The sequence below is a fragment of the Bombina bombina genome, chromosome 8 (assembly GCF_027579735.1).
Source record: "Bombina bombina isolate aBomBom1 chromosome 8, aBomBom1.pri, whole genome shotgun sequence".
Lineage (NCBI taxonomy): Eukaryota > Metazoa > Chordata > Amphibia > Anura > Bombinatoridae > Bombina > Bombina bombina.
Window position 1 is genome coordinate 56718424 of NC_069506.1, and position 20314 is coordinate 56738737.

The 20314-nt window shown below is 41.6% G+C and overlaps 1 protein-coding gene across 1 annotated transcript in view; it reads left to right on the forward strand.

The window, feature by feature from the left end:
- Positions 1-20314, forward strand: part of DNAJC11 (DnaJ heat shock protein family (Hsp40) member C11) — a 524045-nt gene that overhangs the window by 492743 nt on the left and 10988 nt on the right. The window contains exon 15 of the mRNA XM_053690381.1: positions 13515-13644. Within this exon, the coding sequence (XP_053546356.1) occupies positions 13515-13644 (130 nt within the window). The remainder of the gene's footprint in view (positions 1-13514; positions 13645-20314) is intronic.

Here is a 20314-nt window from a genome sequence, read left to right on the forward strand (position 1 = left end):
TTGTTCAGCAGGGTTACCTTCTACAACCAATTTCATGCATTGTCCCTGTCGCTACAGCCGCATGTTTCTGGTTCGATGAGCTGATAAAGACGCTCGATAGTGATTCTCCTCCTTATGAGGAGATTATGAACAGAATCAATGCTCTCAAATTGGCTAATTCTTTCACCCTAGACGCCACTTTGCAATTGGCTAGGTTAGCGGCTAAGAATTCTGGGTTTGCTATTGTGGCGCGCAGAGCGCTTTGGTTGAAATCTTGGTCGGCTGATGCGTCTTCCAAGAACAAGCTACTAAACATTCCTTTCAAGGGGAAAACGCTGTTTGGCCCTGACTTGAAAGAGATTATCTCTGATATCACTGGGGGTAAGGGCCACGCCCTTCCTCAGGATCGGCCTTTCAAGGCAAAAAATAGACCTAATTTTCGTCCCTTTCGTAAAAACGGACCAGCCCAAAGTGCTACGTCCTCTAAGCAAGAGGGTAATACTTCTCAAGCCAAGCCAGCTTGGAGACCAATGCAAGGCTGGAACAAGGGAAAGCAGGCCAAGAAACCTGCCACTGCTACCAAGACAGCATGAAATGTTGGCCCCCGATCCGGGACCGGATCTGGTGGGGGGCAGACTCTCTCTCTTCGCTCAGGCTTGGGCAAGAGATGTTCTGGATCCTTGGGCGCTAGAAATAGTCTCCCAAGGTTATCTTCTGGAATTCAAGGGACTTCCCCCAAGGGGGAGGTTCCACAGGTCTCAGTTGTCTTCAGACCACATAAAAAGACAGGCGTTCTTACATTGTGTAGAAGACCTGTTAAAAATGGGAGTGATTCATCCAGTTCCATTAAGAGAACAAGGGATGGGGTTCTACTCCAATCTGTTCATAGTTCCCAAAAAAGAGGGAACGTTCAGACCAATCTTAGATCTCAAGATCTTAAACAAGTTTCTCAAGGTTCCATCGTTCAAGATGGAAACCATTCGAACTATTCTTCCTTCCATTCAGGAAGGTCAATTCATGACCACGGTGGATTTAAAGGATGCGTATCTACATATTCCTATCCACAAGGAACATCATCGGTTCCTAAGGTTCGCATTCCTGGACAAACATTACCAGTTCGTGGCGCTTCCTTTCGGATTAGCCACTGCTCCAAGGATTTTCACAAAGGTACTAGGGTCCCTTCTAGCTGTGCTACGACCAAGGGGCGTTGCGGTAGTACCTTACTTGGACGACATTCTGATTCAAGCGTCGTCCCTTCCTCAAGCAAAGGCTCACACGGACATCGTCCTGGCCTTTCTCAGATCTCACGGATGGAAAGTGAACGTGGAAAAGAGTTCTCTATCCCCGTCAACAAGGGTTCCCTTCTTGGGAACAATTATAGACTCCTTAGAAATGAGGATTTTTCTGACAGAGGTCAGAAAAACAAAACTTCTAGACTCTTGTCGGATACTTCATTCCGTTCCTCTTCCTTCCATAGCTCAGTGCATGGAAGTGATCGGGTTGATGGTAGCGGCAATGGACATAGTTCCTTTTGCGCGCATTCATCTAAGACCATTACAACTGTGCATGCTCAGTCAGTGGAATGGGGACTATACAGACTTGTCTCCGAAGATACAAGTAAATCAGAGGACCAGAGACTCACTCCGTTGGTGGCTGTCCCTGGACAACCTGTCACAAGGGATGACATTCCGCAGACCAGAGTGGGTCATTGTCACGACCGACGCCAGTCTGATGGGCTGGGGCGCGGTCTGGGGATCCCTGAAAGCTCAGGGTCTTTGGTCTCGGGAAGAATCTCTTCTACCGATAAATATTCTGGAACTGAGAGCGATATTCAATGCTCTCAAGGCTTGGCCTCAGCTAGCGAGGACCAAGTTCATACGGTTTCAATCAGACAACATGACAACTGTTGCGTACATCAACCATCAGGGGGGAACAAGGAGTTCCCTAGCGATGGAAGAAGTGACCAAAATCATTCTATGGGCGGAGTCTCACTCCTGCCACCTGTCTGCTATCCACATCCCAGGAGTGGAAAATTGGGAAGCGGATTTTCTGAGTCGTCAGACATTGCATCCGGGGGAGTGGGAACTCCATCCGGAAATCTTTGCCCAAGTCACTCACCTGTGGGGCATTCCAGACATGGATCTGATGGCCTCTCGTCAGAACTTCAAAGTTCCTTGCTACGGGGCCAGATCCAGGGATCCCAAGGCGGCTCTAGTGGATGCACTAGTAGCACCTTGGACCTTCAAACTAGCTTTTGTGTTCCCGCCATTTCCTCTCATCCCCAGGCTGGTAGCCAGGATCAATCAGGAGAGGGCGTCGGTGATCTTGATAGCTCCTGCGTGGCCACGCAGGACTTGGTATGCAGATCTGGTGAATATGTCATCGGCTCCACCTTGGAAGCTACCTTTGAGACGAGACCTTCTTGTTCAGGGTCCGTTCGAACATCCGAATCTGGTTTCACTCCAGCTGACTGCTTGGAGATTGAACGCTTGATTTTATCGAAGCGAGGATTCTCAGATTCTGTTATCGATACTCTTGTTCAGGCCAGAAAGCCTGTAACTAGAAAGATTTACCACAAAATTTGGAAAAAATATATCTGTTGGTGTGAATCTAAAGGATTCCCTTGGGACAAGGTTAAGATTCCTAGGATTCTATCCTTCCTTCAAGAAGGATTGGAAAAAGGATTATCTGCAAGTTCCCTGAAGGGACAGATTTCTGCCTTGTCGGTGTTACTTCACAAAAAGCTGGCAGCTGTGCCAGATGTTCAAGCCTTTGTTCAGGCTCTGGTTAGAATCAAGCCTGTTTACAAACCTTTGACTCCTCCTTGGAGTCTCAATTTAGTTCTTTCAGTTCTTCAGGGGGTTCCGTTTGAACCCTTACATTCCGTTGATATTAAGTTATTATCTTGGAAAGTTTTGTTTTTAGTTGCAATTTCTTCTGCTAGAAGAGTTTCAGAATTATCTGCTCTGCAGTGTTCTCCTCCTTATCTGGTGTTCCATGCAGATAAGGTGGTTTTACGTACTAAACCTGGTTTTCTTCCAAAAGTTGTTTCTAACAAAAACATTAACCAGGAGATTATCGTACCTTCTCTGTGTCCGAAACCAGTTTCAAAGAAGGAACGTTTGTTGCACAATTTGGATGTTGTTCGCGCTCTAAAATTCTATTTAGATGCTACAAAGGATTTTAGACAAACATCTTCCTTGTTTGTTGTTTATTCAGGTAAAAGGAGAGGTCAAAAAGCAACTTCTACCTCTCTCTCTTTTTGGATTAAAAGCATCATCAGATTGGCTTACGAGACTGCCGGACGGCAGCCTCCCGAAAGAATCACAGCTCATTCCACTAGGGCTGTGGCTTCCACATGGGCCTTCAAGAACGAGGCTTCTGTTGATCAGATATGTAGGGCAGCGACTTGGTCTTCACTGCACACTTTTACCAAATTTTACAAGTTTGATACTTTTGCTTCTTCTGAGGCTATTTTTGGGAGAAAGGTTTTGCAAGCCGTGGTGCCTTCCATTTAGGTGACCTGATTTGCTCCCTCCCTTCATCCGTGTCCTAAAGCTTTGGTATTGGTTCCCACAAGTAAGGATGACGCCGTGGACCGGACACACCTATGTTGGAGAAAACAGAATTTATGTTTACCTGATAAATTTCTTTCTCCAACGGTGTGTCCGGTCCACGGCCCGCCCTGGTTTTTTAATCAGGTCTGATAATTTATTTTCTTTAACTACAGTCACCTCGGTACCATATGGTTTCTCCTATGCAAATATTCCTCCTTAACGTCGGTCGAATGACTGGGGTAGGCGGAGCCTAGGAGGTATCATGTGACCAGCTTTGCTGGGCTCTTTGCCATTTCCTGTTGGGGAAGAGAATATCCCACAAGTAAGGATGACGCCGTGGACCGGACACACCGTTGGAGAAAGAAATTTATCAGGTAAACATAAATTCTGTTATCTATAGTTTTTTTATTATTCAACTGCATTGTGTAGTATTTGCTAATTAAAGGGACATACAACCCCAAATGTTTCTTTCATGATTCAGATGCAATGTACACATTTAAACAACTTTCTAATGTACTTCAATTATCAATTTTTTTTTTCTTTGGTCTCTTGTTATCCTTTGTTGGAAAGCAGGCAGGTAAATTCAGGAATGTGCACATGCCTGCAGTACTATTTGGCAGCAGTTTTGCAACATTAGCAAAAGCACTAGGTGGCAGCACTATTTCTTGTCACGTAGAGCTCCAGACATGAGCACGTTACCTATCTAGATATCTTCTCAACAAAGAATAACATGAGAACGACACAAAATTGATAATAGAAGTAAATTGGGAACTTCTTTTATATACTCTATCTGAAAAATGAAAGAAAAAAACTGGGTTTCGTGTCTCTTTAACTGTATCATTGCTGGGCCACTCACAAAATGTGGCTTTTTAGAGAACACTGGTCCCTACCTATGTGCATAAGCGTACGTGCCGTTGGTCTGTGCATAAAACTAGCGCTCCCCTATTTAATCCTTCAATCTCTACGTACGTTTGACTTATCCTGTAAAGTTTTATAATCCAAAAAAAATAAAAAATCAGTTTACGTAAACCTGAAAAATAAAACCAACAGATACAAAAGAGAAACTGGTTTCAAAAAAATAAAGTAACCGTTCCAATAATAAAGGCAGAGGGATACATAACATTTCTAGTTTTTAAAGCGGACGGGTTAGTTTTGGCAAAGAATAGAAAATCCTGTAAGGACCAGCTAAGGGAGTTCTGCTAAATGCTGACGGTGTATACGGTTGTTGTGACTGCAGAACGAGTTAGATCAAGTTCGAGCTGTACGCGCTTCCAACAGGCCGGATTTGCATGTCAATGAAGAGCTAAGCAAGCTGTTACTGGAATAATAAGAGATTAGTTTATTATGCTAATTCTTTTTTAATTGAAGAAATCCTGATTATGTTTTCCTATTGGAAGAGCTTGAAAGTATATGTTGGGTCAACTATTTATAATAATTCCTCCAAGATGGGACAGTGTTTTCGTTCTGTATTTTCAAAGTATGCGTATTCCTGTTATATAGTGAAAACATTTAGAGCAATTTAAGTTTACACAAAAACAGAATAGTGTACTTCATTTTATGCATGTGTAAAGAAGATGATCCAGTTGTCATGTGCACAAAGGACGGTTGTTGGGTAAGCTTCTTGCACAGTTAACAGAGTATACTAACAGCACATATGTAAGCACAGAGATCAGACTGGACATTTCGGCCTAATAAAGGCTAAAGCAGTTCTTTTTTTAATACTGCTTTGTAGCAGCTGCTTATACAGTAATATGTTCTGATTCTACAGCCCTACATACTACCGACACTTGTGCACCTTTTAGCACAAACAGATCTGTAGCAATGATCATTTGCATAGAAAAGCTTGTTTTTGAACATTTCACCTTTGTTTGAAAACAGACTAAGTGTGTACTATGGGTTGTCCGTATGAAATGCAAAACTGCTCATGTAAAGAGTTAGGATAGCTTATGAGATGGAATCATTTACAGTATGTTAAGATACACATCTTTAAGTATAATTTTTTTCCTATTTTTAATAATCATGTATCACCCCTCATACTGAGGTGGTTTAAAGGGACACTCAAGTCAAAATTAAACTTTCATTATTCCGATAGAGCGGCAATTTTAAACAACTTTCCAATTGTCTTCCATTAACAAAATATGCACAATCTTTTTATATTTGCATTTTTTTGAGTCACCAGCTTCTACTGAGCATGTGCAAGAAATAACCAATTATACTTATATGCAGGGTTTGAAAATTAAAGTGGTCCACTAGTCCCGGATGATTTAAAAATTGCAGTGGATGACTTAGAAATTTTACTTTATATTATCCTTAACATTGAGTGGACTAGTAATTGTTTTACCTCTGGGCAAGTAACTTTCAACCCCTGACTAGTAAACCTTAGTGATATTTTTCCACCCCTACGTATATGCATTTTTAATTGGTTGATTGCTGTCACATGATACAGAAGGAGTGGAAATAGACATAACTTTGAAATTTGTCATACATAAATATACTACTCATTTGAAGTTCAGACTAAGTGCTATTACATTGTCTTGTTATCGTGTATTTGTTATGCAAATCTACTGTATTTACTAGTTCTTTAAATCGAGATACTTCAGAAGTAGAGGAACCATAAGCCTCTTTGATGAAGACAGGAGTTTCTGCACAAATGTGTTTGCAAATAAAAAAAATTATATTAAAAATTTAATTTCACATATGGCTCAGTGTCCCAAAAAAGACTGACTAACTAGGTCAAACAAAAAATAATATTAATTACATATAAGTGAATAAAAAGAGAAAACATCAACTATACCAAAGGGTGACCTCATGATGCAAACGGGAATCTATCTCCATAGTACGCCTATCTATATTTTTCAAAAGGGAATTCACATTATAATACTCCAAAATTTATAGGCATAACTCCGTACTGGCGTCCCAGTAGGAGTAACAGGGGAATATAGCCACAATCAAAAATATATACTGTACACTGTTAACATAATACAAATATTAATCAATAAATCTAAAAAAAACAAATTTCGTATTTAATATGAGGAGAGTCCACGGCATCATTCCTTACTGTTGGGAAATACTGAACCTGGCCACCAGGAAGAGGCAAAGACAACCTAGCCAAAGGCTCAAATACTCCCCCCACTTCCCTCATATCCCAGTCATTCTTTGCCTTTTATCACAGGAGGTTGGCAGAGAAGTGTCAGAAGATACAGATTAGTTCCTTATGAAAGGGATTCTGCCCTTCGAAATGGGACTGGAGTTTTAAGTAGTCTTGTCAGCCTCTCAGTGAGAGCATTGACGAATGTTAAAGTCTGGAGATGCAGGGAGAGTTTTTCTGTGAATTCATCCAGACTCCTATTAACAGCTCCTAAGCAATCAGTGTTGACGAGTTTCACTGCCTGCTTCCATTACTCAAGCCCATGTCAGGAGCGACGCTTCAAGACTGTCAAACTTGAGAGGCTGTGTTTCTGTTCCACGGCATAGATTCCTGTAAGATCGTTTCATTTTTTATACATATATGATAACGCAAGACGACAGGGTCACAGTGTGACTCCTTTTATCTGTATGGAATCAAGGGTTAATATCTTCAGAAGGGGATTATTGAACAGGGGGGATTAATCACATCATTTATTTTATTATGATTAGGCTACGACATGTGTGAGATGGGCTCAGGCAAATGTTGGAACGTACAGGTTTTTACTTTCGTTTTTGTAAGCTGCGCAGCCTAAGAGGCTTGGCGCGCTTTTTCCTATAGCAGGGGCGGTCCTGCATTGCGCACCACGTGACCGGGTGTGGTCACACTGATTTCCTCTTTCCTGACCGTGCAGTTTGCCGGAGACAAAACAGTTGCTCTGTTGGGCCTGGGTCATAGGAGGTGGTGAGTGCCCTAGCCATTGGGGGTATAAAGGTGACTTTTTTTTTCTAAATATCAAAGTCTGCTTTATAAGCGCAAGCTATAGAGGATTCTGATGCGTTAGAGGGTACTCCCTCTTTACCTAAGTCTAATACCTGTCTATATTGTGAGGAGGACGTGGTATACCCGCCTGCTCAATTATGTTCCACATGCCTTGATAATGTAATTATGTCAAAGAAAATTAATATGTTTATTACCACTGAGCCGTCCACCACTGAGGAGTCTCCGTCCTGTGAGGTGTGCACCCTACAGTCATCTCCTAATACACATGCAGCTTCCCGTAGCACTCCTATTCCTCCATCTGGAGGGGCCCTTTTACCGCTAGACTTTACTGAGCAGTTGCAAACGGCAGTGTCTGAGGCCTTTAGTGCTTTACCTCGCGCTGCTAAGCGCAAGCGAAAGGTCAAATATTGCTATCCTTCCCAGGGGTCATCTACTAGCTTTTTGGAGTTATCTGATACTATATTATCCACTGATGAAGACTCCTCTGATATTTCTTTCTGGGTCAGAATCTGCTGCCTCTAAGACTCCAGCTGCGGAGGAACCAGAATTTAGATTTAGGATTGAACATTTACGCTTTCTGTTAAAGGAAGTTTTGGCTACTTTAGAGGTCCCAGAGCCTAAATTACATGAGGAACCTTTGATTCCTAAATTAGATAAGGTGTACGAGGACAGGGTTGTACCACAGACTTTCCCGGTTCCCGTAAAAATAGCGAACATTATTAAGAATGAATAGAAAAACTTGGTTCTTCTTATTCCCCTTTGGCTGGGTTGTCTTTGCCTCCTCCTGGTGGCCAGGTTCTTTTAAAAAAAAATTCCCGGTTACGGACTCTCAATTGGAGTTGTGGGGTTCCATCCCCAAGGTGGATGGCGCTATCTACACGCTTGCTAAGCGTACTACTATCCTGCTTGAGGATAGTTCGTCATTTAAAGAGCCCATGGATAAGAAGATATAAACTCTGTTAAAAAAGATGTTTCAGCATACAGGATATTGATTTCAACTGGCAGCAGCAGTTGCTGGATCGGCTACCTACTGGTGCGACTCCTTATCTGAGTTTATCGAGGTGGAGGGTCCCCTCTGTGATCCAAGAAAGAATTAAGGCTTTAAGGGTAGCTAATTCTTTTATTTGTTATGCAAATATGCAGATTATTCACCTGAATACTAAGGCTTCAGGTTTTTCTGTTCAAGCCCATAGGGCACTGGTCTGCGGACATGACTTCGAAGTCAAGACTTCTTTCCCTCCCTTTTAAAGGGAGGGAAAGATTCTATTTGGTCCAGGCCTGGACTCAATTATCTCCATGGCTACGGGAGGCAAGGGTGCCTTTTTACCGCAGGATAAGAAGAACAAACCTAAAGGACAAGGTCCTAATTTTCGTTCCTTTTGTTCAGATAAATCCCAATGTCAGCAGCCCTCCGCAATGCCTGAGCAATCCAAGGGGACTTGGAAGCCGTCTCAGTCCTGCAATAAGTCCAAGCAAAACAAGAAGCCCGCCAGCAGCCCCCAATTCAGCTATGGATCTGGTAGGGGGCAGACTATCACTCTTTTCGGATGCTTAGTTTAGGGACGTGCAAGACCCGTGGGTCCTGGAGGTCATCGCTCAGGGATACAGGATAGGTTTCAAGTCTCATCCAACCAGGGGCAGATTCCTCTTGTCAAACCTGTCTTCAAGGCCAGAAAAATAAGAAGCCTTTCTGGGGTGCGTGAGGGATCTATTCTCCCTGGGAGTTATTGTACCGGTACCTCGTGCAGAAAGAGGTCTGGGATACTATTCAAACCTGTCTGTGGTCCCGAAGAAGGAGGGAAACTTCTGCCCGATTCTGGACCTAAAGTGTTTAAACAAATTTCTATCTGTCCCCTCGTTCAAGATGGAGACAATAAGATCCATCCTTCCCTTAGTTCAGGAAGGACAGTTCATGACCACGATAGATCTGAAGGATGCTTACCTTCACATTCCTATACACGAAGAACACTTCAAGTTTCTAAGGTTTGCATTCCTGGACCAGCACTTCCAGTTTATTGCGCTGCCGTTTGATCTAGCTACTGCTCCAAGAGTTTTTACGAAGGTTCTGGGAGCTCTGCTGGCAGTGGCCAGAACCAGAGGTATAGCAATAGCGACATACTTGGGCGACATTATGGTTCAAGCACCATCCTGTCGTCTGGCAGAGGAACATTCAAAGGATCTTCTACTTCTTCTTCGATCTTATGGATGGAAGATAAACTTAGAAAAGAGTTCTCTTACTCCCAGTACCAGGGTAGAATTCCTGGGTACTATAATAGATTCTATATCCATGAGGATATTCCTTACAGACCAAAGACGTTGCAAGCTAACTTCCACTTGTCTTGCCCTCCAGACCTCATTAAGGCCCTCTGTGGCTCGGTGTATGGAGGTGATTGGTCTCATGGTGTCCTGAATGGACATCATTCCTTTTGCGAGGTTCCATCTCAGACCACTTCAGCTGTGCATGCTGAGACAGTGGAATGGCGATCATTCGGATCTGTCTCAATAGATTTCTCTGGACAACCGGTCGAGAGAATCGCTCTTTTGGTGGCTCTGTCCAGATCACCTGTCCCAAGGGACATCCCTTTTTGAGACCATCCTGGGAGATTGTGACTAAGGACACAAGTCTATCAGGATTGGGAGCTGTTTGGGGTGCCAGGAGACTCGAGAGAAATCTCTCCTCCCGATCAACATATTGGAACTTCAAGCGATCTTCAATGCTCTGAAGGCTTGGCCTCTTCTGGGTTCGTCCCAGTTTCTCAGATTCCAATCAGACAACATAACCTTGTGGCTTACATCAACCATCAGGGGGGAACGAGGAGCTCCCTAGCAATGAGGGAAGTATCTCGGATTCTGGAATGGGCGGAGGCCCACCACTGCTCGCTGTCAGCGATCCACATTCTGGATATGGACAACTGGGAAGCGGATTTCCTCAGCAGACAATCCTTTCAAAAGATGTGGTTCGTGGACCTGGTGGGGATGTCCTCATCTCCTCCATGGAGGTTACCTTGTCGCAGGGATCTGCTGGAACAGGGTCCCTTTGTTCATCAAAATCTAGATTCTCTGAGGCTGACTGTGTGGAGATTGAACACTTAGTTTTAGCCAAGAGAGGTTTCTCTGAGAGGGTTATTGACACACTCATTCAGGCTTGTAAGCCGGTTACTCGTCGCATCTACCATAAAGTGTGGAGAGCTTACTTATTCTGGTGTGAAGAGCATGGTTTCATCTGGCATAAGGTCAAGACTGCCAGGATTCTTTCCTTTCTCCAGGAGGGTCTGGAGAAGGGCCTTTCTATCAGTTCCCTGAGGGGACAGATTTTGGCCCTTTCTGTTTTGCTGCACAAGAGACTCGCTGAGCTCCCTTACGTGCAATCCTTCATTAAGGCTCTGATCAGGATCAGACCTGTGTTTAGATCTAACGCTCCACCTTGGAGTTTTAATCTTGTTCTTAAGTTTTTGCAACGGGCTCCATGTGAGCCTATGCATTCGCTTGACATTAAATTGTTGTCCTGGAAGGTCCTTTTTCTATTGGCTATTGTGTAGGCACGCAGAGTTTCTGAGATGGTGGCCTTGCAAAGTGAGCCTCCTTATCTGGTGTTTAACAAGGATAAGGCTGTTCTACGTACCCACTTGGGTTTTCTTCCAAAGGTGGTGTCTAATCGTAACATCAATCAGGAGATTGTGGTTCCTTCCTTGTGTCCTAATCCTTCTTCGCTTACTTCATAATCTGGATGTGGTTCGAGCTTTGAAGTTTTATCTTCAAGCTACTAAGGATTTTAGACAAACTTGTTTGTTATCTATTCTGGGAAGTGTAAGTGTCTGAAGGCCTCTTCGACTTCCTTATCTTTTTGGTTGAGGAGTGTTATATGCTTAGCTTACGAGTCAGCGGGTTTTAGACCTCCTCAGAGGATTACAGCTCATTCCACTAGAGTGGTGGCTTCCTCTTGGGCCTTTAAGAACGAGGCCTCTATGGATCAGATTTGTAAGGCTTGTCCTCCTTACATACTTTTTCAAAATTCTACAAATTTGACGTTTTTGCTTCGGCTGAAGCAGCTTTTGGGAGAAAGGTTTTACAGGCTGTGGTGCCCTCAGATTAGGGTCCGCCTTTTCTTTACCCCTCCCGTTATCATTCAGTGTCCTCTAGAGCTTGGGTATAGTTTTCCCAACAGTAAGGAATGATGCCGTGGACTCTCCTCATATTAAGAAGGAAAACATAAAGAACTTAGACTTCCGGTTCGGAGGCGGAGTGGAGTGGTTGGTTGCTGCTTCGCGCGCCGAAAACACAGGGCCTGCTACATTGCCCCAACGCTATTTCTCCTTGTGCTGCAATTTTTTCCTGCAGGCCGGAGACTTGCCCTAAGGCTACTAGCGTGACCGAAGTCACAAGACAGAATCGGCTTCGTTGTGGGAGCACCGCCGCCCTGGCGCGGCTTTCACCTTCTTTTTTCATACAGAGCAACATGTGAGGGGACCTCAGTGAGCGGAACTGCTTGTTAAAACGGCCGGGACGTGCAGCAGAGATCGGTATATAAATCTCTCAGGGCTGTTATCCAGAAACAGGCATTTATCAAGAGGATTTAAGAATCGCTACATTGGGAACCCGGTTGGAAGACTGGTCGTGAGTACTAAAGATTTATAATGTGTGGGCACCCCTGTTTATTTATGCTCATTATTTGGGTTATATCTCTCCTGGCTATATCCCACTAAGACTTTTATCTAACATTGTAAAAAAGAATAGCGGTGTGTGCAGATTACATAAAGTCCTGACAATGCGGTGTGAGTAGTGGCCTGTATTAGAGAGACTTAAAGCTGGGAAAAGTGCTTTTACTATCTGCCCCCAAAACATCACCATTATTTATATCGCACAATAAGTTAGCAGTGGCCCGGCAGTGGTGCCACTCTCTTAGGACTTTCATCTTACATTTTAATGCTGTGAAGAAAATTGGTGCTAGAAATTGAACAGCAGTTCCCAGGACCCTGATACAGGGTAGGAACACTGGCCCTGACACCGCCACCTCTAAAGGGACCTGCTCTCACCCTGGGGCAAGAAGTTTTGCAATAAGTCTGGTCGCTGTTGATAATGAACATAGGTCCCCAACTGAAAATCCTCCAAGGGAAAAAGATCTAACAATCTGATATCCTAGCAGCAGTTCCCAGGACCCTGACACAGGGTAGGAACATAACCTTGGCATCAATCTCTACTTAAGGACTATTACTACACATTCTGGCCTAAGCTCCACACCAACTTTTAATGGTACTCCCCAGTCTAAACTCCATCCTAAATAGAATCTAAAGAGGAAAGTTCAGCACGGGTGTCTCACAACATTGATACAGAACAGGACTAAGAAGGAAAACATAAATTATGCTTACCTGATAATTTAATTTCCTTCTGTATGAGGAGAGTCCACGGCCCCCGCCCGTGTACTCTGATGGGAGGACCAAAATTTGTTTTTCTCTTCCGGCACCATTTATACCCTGATATTTCTCCTACTGTTCCTTGGTACAATGACTGGGATATAAGGAACGTGTGGGGAGTATTTGAGCCTTTGGCTGGGGTGTCTTTGCCTCCTCCTGGTGGCCAGGTTCAGTATTTCCCAACAGTAAGGAATGATGCCGTGGACTCTCCTCATACAGAAGGGAATTAAATTATCAGGTAAACATAATTTATGTTTTATACGTTAATTGTAATTTATTTTTTATTATTATTCTGCCTATGCATAATGGTGTCCTTGCTGTCATCTTTTTTTCTTTTTTTTTTACTTCATGTGCCTTTCTTAGAAGCTATGTTGTTTAGAGATTTTGCCATCAAAAGTTCACGTGTGCCTCTAAGGTGGGTAGCATCAATCAGTTAGTAGATTTTTTAAAGCCTAGAAAGAATCATATTGCTAAATGGAGCAAGGTCATACAGCTCTGGAATAAAAAAAAAAGAACTGAACTGTCAAAGATAAGAGTTTTTTCTTGTCTGGAAAGTATAAGATATAAATGATGTTAACAAGATCAGGCCTTGGGAAAGTATCATTTTCCTCGAAGAATTATGTCTGTTTTTTTTGTTTTGTTTTTTTGTTGTTTCTTTAGGCTGGGCTGCCAGGTTTCTATGACCCATGTGTTGGTGAAGATAAAAGCCTGAAAATTCTGTATCAGTTCAGAGGAGCTCTACACCAAGTGATGTCCGGCGATAATGAGTCACTTAGGATACCAAAGCAATGTGAGTTATTCCTTGATTTATTACTTCCCTTTCAGGTTATGCTCAAAGACAAAGATACATATTTTCTTTTACCGCGGGTTTATTCTCAGATGCTTGTTTGAGAAAGATACTATAGAGTGATCCATAATGAATATTTAAAAGGTATGTATATGTAGCACTATTTTAAAAAGCCAGTATTTTCAGTTGCATTATAAGTAAAGGCCCCAAGTAATCTGTCTTCTGTTTGAGCAAAATGTTGCGGTTTGTTTAAATAGTACTTGTAAAACTTGTCTAAACAATCAATATAAGAAAATTGCCCTAAAACTTAAAATGTGCAGAATTTGTCACATAACCTCCAAAGCAAAAATAGGTCTTCTATTTAGGGATGAATTTGGGATTTTTATATCCCTTGATGTGACAACTGCATAGGAGGTTAATGCCTGAATGAACATCAATATATATATTTTGTTTGCAGGTCATTTATTCATTGAATTATAATGTGAATTAATCTTTGAGGGCGATGATCGCAGGATTGATGGAAGCCAAATTCATGATGTAACGCTACCAGTGATTCCAAACAGAAAATGGCTTCTGATTCTATGTGTCAATCTCCTGTCTAATATAGACAGGTTACACAGACAAGTATACACTGCCCTCCGCAAAACCTCTGTTTGCGATTAAATTAGATAGCAAGCACATGCTTACAGAAGAAATATTTTTTGCTCATACATTCCACTAACAAGAGAAGGCGACAGGTTTTGGTTGAAATCCAAATCTTCCTATCAATCAAAGAGTATCACGTTAACGCCTTATTCCCTATTTCAATGAATACACCAAAGAATAAAAAACTTTGGAACATCTCAGATTCTTGATGGACTAGCTAAGCACTTTAACTTTGGAATGTCCTGAAGACAAGTGAAGGCAAAGGTGTCTATATCAACGCAGGTCAACAGGCAGCATGTAGCCATGACGTTTTTAATGTACCAATTTCTCTCTCACATAGGAATAGCATCCACCAGTTCTAAGTTTGATGGGCGTTTCATTTTCCCATCTTTTTAACACTGGATTACAATTACACAGCTGGATAAAATTTGTCTTGAGTGCATATATCAGTAATTTATTGTGTTTTCATTGATTTAACACTGTCATTTTGTTAGCACAGTATGTATGTTTTTTCAAATCAAGTAGTTTTGAGATAAACCCCTTGAAAAGACTGGAATAATTAATGCTCCTGGTCTGCTTTTTTGTGGCCTGTTAGGGACAGGTTTAAATTACATTGTACTCTGATCTAAGCAATCAATTTGCAGAATGTTGCAGTCATGTACATTTCAACATACTGTAATATGATGTGGAGCCACTCCAGCTTCTGTATTTTCAGTTGCATTATAAGCAATGACACTGAGTAATTTGTCTTCTATTTGAGTAACTTTCTGCAGTTTAAAGTGACATGTTACTCATATGCTAAAAACACTTGAAACTGATGCAGTATAGCTGTAAAAAGCTGACAGGAAAATATCACCTGAGCATCTCTATACAAAAAAGGAAGATATTTTACCTCACAATTTCCTCAGCTCACCAGAAATTCTGTGTAAAACGTTATACTTCAGTTACTGCCCAGCTGCAGGTAAACAAAATGAAGAAATGAACAGCAGCCAATCACCATCAGCAGTGCTGAGGACATGAACTCTTTTACTGTGATCTTTTCTATTCAGCTTTTCACAGCTATGCTGCATCACTTTCAAGTGTTTCAACATTTGGGTATCATGGCCCTTTAAATACTATGTGTAAAACTTGTCTAAACAATCAATTTAAGAAAATTGTCCATAATCTTACAATGTGCAGCATTTGTCTCATAACCTCCAAAGCAAAGATAGAACCCTTAATTAGGGATGAATTTGGGATTTTTATATTTTTTAAAGGGACAGTATACACTCATTTTCATATAACTGCATGTAATAGACACTACTATAAAGAATAAGATGCACAGATACTGATATAAAAATCCAGTATAAAACCTTTTATAAACTTACTTAGAAGCTCTCAGTTTAGCTCTGTTGAAAAGGTAGCTGGAAAGCCCACTGCAAGTGGGAAATAAGACACTCCCCCCTCCCACTTCTTTTGCATATGAAAAGACCCTTTACACAAACAGGAGCAAGCTGGGAGTAGGTAGCTGACAGTATTCTCATAAAACTTTGGGGCTTGGTTAGGAGTCTGAAAATCAGAGCAATGTAATTAAAAAATAAGCAAAACTATACATTTAAAAAAAAAAAAACCTTTATGGGCTATATAAAAAGGTCATCTACAAAACATTTATGCAAAGAAAAAATGAGTGTATAATGTCCCTTTAAGGGGCAGGGAGGGATGGGAAGCTAGGCTACAGAAAAAGGATGGGGTGGCTCTCCCTAATGATCTGGAGAGGGGGAGGTGGGGGGACCGCTACACTACAAAATTCTTTTAAAAAAAATAAAAAAAATTGGCAGACAATTGATAGAGGGGGTAGATCAGGTCATTGATAGAGAGCTGTTTGGGGGGGTCAGGGATGTTGGAGGGAAAGGGGGATCCCACACTGCAGCAATTATTATTTTTATTTTATTTTTTCTTATTGGCAGACTGTATGCCAGTACCTAAGATGGTGGTGACCAGTGGGGAGGGAAGAGAGCTATTTGGGAGGGATCAGAGGGTGGGAGGTGGGAGGGTAATCTCTACACTAATGCAAAAATTAACCTTTTAAGATACCTGACTAACCCCTTCACTGCCGGGAATAAAAGAAGTGTGGTGCACAGCAGTGATTTGCTGCCTTCTAATTACCAATAAGCAATGGCAAAGCCATGTATGTCTGCTATTTCTGAACAAAGGGGATCCCAGAGAAGCTTTTCCAATCATTTGTGCCATGATTACACAAGCGGTATGTAAATAATTTCAGTGAGAATCCCAGTTTGTGAAAAACAATTTTTTTTATATATATGATCGCATTTGGTAGTGAAATGATGGCATGAAATATACCAAAATGGGCATAGATCAATACCTTGGGTTGTTTACTTAATATATATATATATATATATCCAGGGGTAAGGCAGTGCTTCACCGGTCATATGGGCCACAGGCCACATTTTAATAACAGTGCATTGAAACTAAAAAAAAAAAAAAAAAAAACATTTTTTGGCTATGTTAAAGTTATGGAGAGACGCAGTGAGCAGGTTTGCCTCTCTCCATTTCTGAACATGGTTATTGATTTGATACAAGCCGTGAGCTTCCAATGCCACCCTCTGGTGGTTGGAACCTCATCGCGGCTGATAAGAACCCATTTGAGGCAGCTCTCATAGCTGCATCTTGGGGGAGGAGCCAGTTAACTTGACCGGTGTTCTGTCGAGAACTCCAATTCGTCAAAAATTCCAATCTTACGTCACTTCCGGTGACTCTCTTATTTTAATATCTGTTTTGCCTCTGTCTTGGGGGCCACCGCAGACCCTTTGGCATACACCCCAAGTAAACCTTGGGGAATGAGGTTTACAAGGGGGGCTTTGTGGTCAAAATTCAAGCGTACTGGCTCTATGAACGATCACTGTGTATATAGAAAATGGCAAAATATATGCACTAAACAAACAAAATTGGCCAAGGCCCAATATTTCTGTGAAAATCTGAAAAATAACATATCAAACCCTAGAAAGTTTTGGAAAGTTATAAAATAACTTACATATCCCCCAATCCACTCCCAACCCTCCACTGTCAAAGTGGACAACCAAACCCTGCAACTTCCCTTAGAAGTAGCAAATGCCTTTAACAATTATTTTCTCAGATGCTCCACCACCCTGATTGACAAACTAATAAATGACACACATCCTGAAACTACAAATGTGGATCAGGCCCCACTAAATCTACAAAGACCCAATATAGAAATGTTCAATTTTAGACCTGTACCCATCAATGTCATTAAGAAACACCTTAATAATCTAAAAATGAAAAACCAGTCTGGACCTGATCAAATCCCAGCAATGCTGTTGAAGCTCAGTGCGCCAGCAATTGCTAAACCTGTCACAACCCTAATTAACAAATTTTTGGTGTCTGGATACATACCCAAACTTTGGAAGACTGCAAGAGTAGTACCTATCCATAAAAGTGGGGAGTTAACCTTGGTTTCTAATTATCGCCCTATATCTTTGCTCCCAGTATTGTCAAAAATCTTAGAAAAATGCGTCCATACACAACTATGTGAGTATTACCAACAATCTAGCTATATGACCCCTGTTCAATCGGATTTTCGCCCGAATTACTCCACTTCAACTGCCCTCCTAAAAGTTTGCAACGACATCCAAACTACCATGGAACAAGGAGACCTAACTGGAGCTATTTTTCTTGATTTTGCAAAGGCCTTTGACACAGTAGACCACGACATACTACTGCTCAAACTAAAAAACTCGTCCGCTAACCTGGTTTCGATCATATGTATCGGATCGATCACAGTATGTCTCCATTTCTGACAGCGACTCTCTCCCTCTCCCAGTCACGTGTGGTGTTCCCCAACAAATCCGATCTGCCGCAGCTTGAGGCAGTGCTCCAAGACCAGTTAACAGAGGTAGAAAAGTGGATCTCAAAAAACAAACTCTTCCTAAACACTGACAAAACTGTCACAATGATCTTTGGAACGGTACCTAAATTACACAAACTACAAAATTCCCATCTACACATTAAAACAAAATCAAATTGCACCGCAGTCCACTCTTTCAAATACTTGGGTATGTTGTTAGACCCCAATCTATCTTTTGGCCTCCACATAGAAAAACTTGCATCTAAACTTTATCCAAAACTAGGTGCCCTGTACATAAACAAATCCTGACTCAGCCCTACAGTAAAGGAAAAGATTGTACAGCAAATGCTGATGCCGATCATGGATTATGGGGATGTAGTATATGCACCAGCACCGCAAACTCACCTTAATAAACTTAATACATTGTATAACTCGTTCTGCCGCTTTGTGCTACAATGTAACTACAGGACCCACCATTGTGACAGGCTAAAAGAACTAAACTGGCTGTCGCTGGAATCCATATGCACCCTCCATCTTTCCAGCCTTGTGTTTAAGAACTTTTCTGGGAAGCTCCCACCCTATCTGAGCAGAATGCTCTCCCCGGCTATTCCCACCTCCTATAACCTCTGATACAGTACCAGCACATTATTTAGTCTGCCTCAATACAAAAAGAAAGGAGCTCGATCCTCCTTTTCCTACAGAGCACCACAATTATGGAACGACCTCCCGCACACTTTCAAACCTTCCCCAAGCCTAAAATCCTTTAAGAGATCCCTCTCTACATATCTCAAAACAGAATGCACCTGTCATGGTTGATTATGTATTTCCTACCTGTTCTATGTTACATTGTGCATATATTATGTAGTAATATTGTTTCTGTATTTTATTGTACCCTATTGTATCAATGCAATGTTTTGTGGACCCAGGAAATACTTGAAAACGAAAGAAATCGCAATGTATCCTTCCTGGTAAAATTTTTTATAAATAATATATATATATATGTGTGTGTGTGCCTGTTTGTGTATGTCAGTATTATCACACAGATCTGGGCAGGCATACAGAGACTGAGGATATTCCCCAATTTTCAATATCTTAACAAAAATAATTTCTGCTTGAAGATAAAACTTTCTGTTAAAAATTAAAAAAAGCTTTGAATTAGCAATTCATTTTTCAGTTCTTTTTTTTTTTGCAATGGAGGGCCATATTGTGACCCAAAGTCTTTGAGTTAGACAATGCCAATGTATACTGAACATTACCTGGCGTAGTTAAATACTTATTTTATAATATATGCAGATTGCTATACATAAATATAAAAATAGTCATTTCTCCAACATAGGTGTGTCCGGTCCACGGCGTCATCCTTACTTGTGGGATATTCTCTTCCCCAACAGGAAATGGCAAAGAGCCCAGCAAAGCTGGTCACATGATCCCTCCTAGGCTCCGCCTACCCCAGTCATTCTCTTTGCCGTTGTACAGGCAACATCTCCACGGAGATGGCTTAGAGTTTTTTAGTGTTTAACTGTAGTTTTTATTATTCAATCAAGAGTTTGTTATTTTGAAATAGTGCTGGTATGTACTATTTACTCAGAAACAGAAAAGAGATGAAGATTTCTGTTTGTATGAGGAAGATGATTTTAGCAACCGTCACTAAAATCCATGGCTGTTCCACACAGGACTGTTGAGAGCAATTAACTTCAGTTGGGGGAACAGTGTGCAGTCTCTTGCTGCTTGAGGTATGACACATTCTAACAAGACGATGTAATGCTGGAAGCTGTCATTTTCCCTATGGGATCCGGTAAGCCATGTTTATTACGATCGTAAATAAGGGCTTCACAAGGGCTTATTAAAACTGTAGACTTTTTCTGGGCTAAATCGATTCATTATTAACACATATTTAGCCTTGAGGAATCATTTTATCTGGGTATTTTGATGATACTTAGAAAAGACTTTCTGAAGGCGTCATTTGGTATCGTATTCCCCTTTGGGCTTGGTTGGGTCTCAGCAAAGCAGATACCAGGGACTGTAAAGGGGTTAAAGTTCAAAACGGCTCCGGTTCCGTTATTTTAAGGGTTAAAGCTTCCAAATTTGGTGTGCAATACTTTTAAGGCTTTAAGACACTGTGGTGAAAATTTGGTGAATTTTGAACAATTCCTTCATGTTTTTTCG